Raw genomic sequence first — 4,776 nt, 5'->3', positions numbered from 1 at the left:
CAACCACGGAAACGAGCATGTAAGAAAAATCGACACGCGACCTCGAAACGTTGCTCGGTTACCACGAAAATCTAAGCGCATTGTTATTTTGTATGGTCCCATGCGTTTTTTCTAAATGACGACGACATCGTAACACACGATAAATGATGGTGATTAATAAAAATAAATTGAAGCACAGGTCAACGCGACACGTTATTATTCCTTACCACCTTTTCAAATTTCAGCACGATGCCATCTCGTACGTAAAAGCATCGGGTTGTCCGGAAAGTCTATGTCGATTTTTGGTGAGTGGTACAGGTCTGAATTTATCGAAGCGTTTGAAAATAAATAACTAGCACACATCCCTTAACAGTTGGAAAGGTCGTGGAACAAAATTGCGTCTATGTAATTCAATAAATATACAGGGTGTCCCTGTATTACTGATTCTACATGAAAAAACAAATCGAAAATAAGGAATAAAATTTGTTCATTTGACGTTTCGTTGTCGAGGTAATCGATTTTGAATGTTAAGCAAGTACGGATACACTTAACTATGGCCTAGGTGGATGGACCTCGATACAGACTTTAAAATTCACTCTAAATCCGTAGACAGAAATGGGTAATACAGCACGTCATCTTGATACTAACGATACGAGTACTACTTATAAGTGTCGTATGTATAAACATACGTGCGACTTGTATCGGGATCCATCCATCCGAACCATAGTCACGTGTACGCGTACTCGCTGAATATACAAAACCGATTTTCCGAAGAACGAAACCGAAATGAACAAATTTTATTCTTTATTTTCGATTTGTTTCCTTATGTAGAATCACCTCCACCTCGATTGTACCGCCGTTGCTGGGACACCCTGTACATTAAAATTCAAACGTGTCTTTGAATGTTTCTCAGAAATTGCCACGAACTTTCTCTGGACAACCTAATGTAATCCTCCTCATCAGACAGGTAAACAGTTCTTCTCGCGGCACGATGTGCTTACGACGTTACTCTGATTATCAAATTTCCATTTCCCTAATCCCGTGGATATAAGTTTTTATCTGGATAAGTATTTTGCCTATCCCTGTCTCTTTCGGTTAACTTCTTCCGCGAAGTTTGCGAATCTGTCGTCCGGACGGAATTAAGATCGACGAGAAAAGTTGAACCGTTTGTCACCGAAGAAGAAATTAATATCCCAGGAATTAATTAATCCCACTAACGCGTAAACTTTAATTGCCATTCTAGAGAAAAATATGTCGCGAATATGGTGCGCGAGTTTTCCATTCTACCTACACCTACTTCTAGCGATCGCAAGGGGAAACGAACCGATGCGTTGGCAGACGTCATTCCAGGACCAATTAATTTCTTTGTTCTCTTACTGTCTAAAAATGTCTGCTTCCGATTGCGACGTGCTTTAAACGCAACCGATGCAACTCTTCCGTGCGTCGCATGTCCTCGTGCAGAGCTTTTATCCTCAACTGTACCTCCTGTATCGCCATCTCGGCAATCTTTACCTTCAAACGTTTCTCCTCTGCCTGCAACACGATTTTCATTGTAATTAAAGAAAAAAAAAAAAAAAAGAAAATCGTTCGGAAAGATTAACCGAAGTGTTTGCACGCGTACTTCGAGCTGTTGCAAAAGCAATCTGTGTTTCAACTGATTGCGATAGTCGGTTAAAAACACGTAGCCTTTGGATCCGAAAGGTTCGTTCCGAGTTTCGGAACTTCTCGTCCTGGCAGCGGCGTCGTCTTCCTGGTTCTCGATGGAAGCAGCCGGTCGATTTTCCGTGGAATACTTCCCGACCTGTTTCTCGTACGTCGAGTCGTTCGCTGCGCACTCGAGCGAATCGCATTCCTCGTTGTCTGCAACAATCGTATAATAATACATTGAATACAAACTTGTTTCATTCCGTCCTTACTTGCATCGACGTGTTTCTCATTTGAATTCGCTCGGTTATTACGTTCCATTGAATTATGCGAGTCGGACGAATCTTCGCGATTGCGCCTCTCTTTGTGATCGCGCCATAAAACATGGAATGAAAAGAGGGAACATACATCGCGTCTATTCAACGATGGACTGAAAACCAGGTCGCTTTCGATGTCTAACAAAAGTTTTTAACAAGTGGAATCGTTCGCAGTTCTCTAGGAACGGCTCAGCGACGAACAAAACGTTTTTCTAAAAGTTACGTAGAAAAAATGAAAGAGAAGTCAGAAAGAACGTGCAGAAATTTCTTTTACCCGAGTTCCTCGCGGGCACTCGGTGCGTTCCGTCGGCTGGATTTCTGGACCCATCGTCGTTATTTTCGGGATAAATGACCGACACTGTGACGCTATTGTTGGATATATTCGCGTTGGACACCACGATACGATTTCTCGTTTTATGATCGATCGTATCGGTCGGCGAGGACGCGAGACGGTCCTCGTTCGTAAAAATCTCTTTCCTCTCGTCCAAGCTATCGTCCTCGGGATTTGTATTCTCCGACGGATTTGTTCCTGGTCCGTCGAAATCGTCCAGCGTAACTTCGTCGTCGTTTTTCTCGGTCTTGACGTGCGAGAGATCTTTAAATCAAACGCGAGACGATAAAAGATCGGTTTTTTGTCGATGTTTCGTTTTCGTTCGATGCTATTCTGTGCAGGATAAACTGCGAAACGACAAATTAGAAATAAGAGAATACGTACCGATGAAATTGTCCAAGGCATTAATTTTCTGGGATATCGTTCCATTATCATCGTACGTTTCAGGAAGACGACACCTCGATTCGTCCGACGAGGTTTTCGAACGATCTCCCAACGGCCGAAGAGCATCATGGATTTCCGAAAACGAGTTCGCAGATCGATTGTCAACAAAGACTTGATATCGGTTCCATTCAGATGACTCGGTTCCTTCCGATTTTCCGCACTTTTTACTTTCCTAAATACCACGAGAAATGAATTACGCTTGAAGGTCGTACGAACCTCGAATAAAATACCGATCGGTCAGGAGAAGAAAATCACGGATACCTTCCCCAGCGCTATGGCCTTTTTACAATGGTACTTGTAATTCTGCCAATATTTCTTAAGCTGAGCCGACGTCTTGCGAGTGAAGCCAGCCTTCTTGAACTCGCTTTCGATGATCGTCCAAATTTTCTTGCGCGCAAGCGTGGAGGCGCTCTTGTCCAACAACGGGGCGTACTGCTTCATTATGGACAATAGATGAACCCTTTCCTCCTTATCGAATTGATTCTTCTTCCTGTCGGTCTCTGCGAAATTGCGCGGCATTCTCGGCTGATCTTCTTACACGGCGCACCGTATATACCTTCCCAACGAACGATTCCGTGCTTCTCGATGCGTGCTTGCTCGAGAAATACGATGAAAACCGAGGCTTAAGATCGTAAGATCGTTTGAAGCCGCAGACTGTCTTGGCAGAAGTGCGACAACTTTTGTTTCAACAAAACCGCCCGACGCGATTCGTTTTTCTTCGCGTCGCGCGGTCAATGCTTAGTAGTTTTGCCTGTCTTTTTTCCGTTCCCTCGCCTCTGGAAACATTCGACGCTTAAACGTTGCGCGATTTCAAACGATCTTGACGTAGAGACGGAGAATCGAGTCTCGAAGATACCGCGATCGAGACAGAATTCGAGAAAGGATCCATGTTTAATCCTTTGCGCTCGGGTGGCGCCTCTAGGGCGACATATGTAATTTAAAAATGATTTCGTGAACGTACAATTTCAAATTCACATCGAAATACAGCTAATTATTAATTGAAATAATAATACATTGAGTCATGAACGTTTGTATTAGGTTGTCCCAAAAATTTCTTAATATTCGCGTTATTACCCGCTAGCCTGACATTTATTTAAAACGTCGCGTGTAAGTGTAAAAAGAGAGTAGAGAGACGTGGATCATCCTTTCGGCACACATATTCGTGCACGGGTCGATCGCAGGCGAGAAGCACTCGTAATTACATAGACGCGAACCTCTCAACTTTCTACCGTTCAAATTTCGCCGTGTCCCGTTCGCGATTATTGCAACGATACATCATTGCGCAATATTTACGAGCCCCGGCGGTGGCTGGGTTAGCGTAATCCATGCGCGTGATCCTCCTCGAGATGGATCGTCGGAAAATCCGATCTACTCTGTTTGCTCGGGAGAAAACAAAGCCGGCGAAGCTCTGCTCCGGCTCTAATTCGTTCTGTAATCGTCCGACAAGGAGAAAGTCATTAGTAAGAGGCGTCGATTGCAAATAAAATTGGTGCGATAACAATGACGGATCTTGACCGATCGGTGCCCGATGCTGATCGCATCCAGGAACCTTTTCTTCTTCGATAACGTTCGCAGAAAGCCGAGCGTTATTACGGATGCGTATTCGTCGAGTTTTAGAAACCGCGTGGACGCCGAATTTTTACGCGAGCGGATTCGCCAGAATTTGTACCGCCGTGTAGAAATTCAACCAGGTCATGGTCACCTGTTTTGAATTGCTAAAAAGGAGGGCCGTTCGATGGAAAGGTTGCCAGGCGAAATGTCGCCGATCGAACGGGATCGTAACAGAATTCTTGCGAACTCTCAGGTGTCTACGGTAACAAAACGCGAACGTACTCCGTTATCTTTTACCATGCTCTCGAGTAAAACCGTGCTCGTACGTCTCCGAAGACAAAGACAGCGACGGAAACTTTCGATTGGTTCTAAGAAGACGAACGCGAGACAATTCGTTTCCGAGGTTACCACATGTCCACCGCGCGATTACGCAAAGTGTCTAGAGGTGGCTGCGAGAGAAAATGTCTAATTAATCAGCGAATTTTGTTGCTCGCAGCCAGAGCGTCGCGA

At 44.4% G+C, this 4,776-nt stretch overlaps 2 protein-coding genes across 2 annotated transcripts; both read right to left on the bottom strand.

Annotated features, from left to right (window-relative positions):
• Nucleotides 1-1,202: 1,202 nt before the first annotated feature.
• Nucleotides 1,203-2,106, bottom strand: LOC128894687 (uncharacterized). Its single transcript, XM_054156604.1, has 2 exons — nucleotides 1,601-2,106; nucleotides 1,203-1,512 (listed from the first exon to the last, which is right to left on the bottom strand). The coding sequence occupies exons 1-2, from the start codon at nucleotides 1,862-1,864 to the stop codon at nucleotides 1,360-1,362; spliced, it is 417 nt and encodes a 138-aa protein (XP_054012579.1). The 5' UTR covers nucleotides 1,865-2,106; the 3' UTR covers nucleotides 1,203-1,359.
• A 23-nt stretch (nucleotides 2,107-2,129) lies between these two features.
• On the bottom strand, nucleotides 2,130-3,305 carry LOC128894843 (uncharacterized). The gene is made up of 4 exons (XM_054156854.1): nucleotides 2,977-3,305; nucleotides 2,656-2,887; nucleotides 2,215-2,535; nucleotides 2,130-2,152 (listed from the first exon to the last, which is right to left on the bottom strand). The coding sequence occupies exons 1-4, from the start codon at nucleotides 3,232-3,234 to the stop codon at nucleotides 2,130-2,132; spliced, it is 834 nt and encodes a 277-aa protein (XP_054012829.1). The 5' UTR covers nucleotides 3,235-3,305.
• Nucleotides 3,306-4,776: the final 1,471 nt, after the last annotated feature.

This window comes from Hylaeus anthracinus, unplaced genomic scaffold (genome assembly GCF_026225885.1).
Source record: "Hylaeus anthracinus isolate JK02 unplaced genomic scaffold, UHH_iyHylAnth1.0_haploid 4, whole genome shotgun sequence".
Taxonomy (NCBI): Eukaryota; Metazoa; Arthropoda; class Insecta; order Hymenoptera; family Colletidae; genus Hylaeus; species Hylaeus anthracinus.
This window is presented reverse-complemented; position numbering and strand designations above follow the sequence as displayed.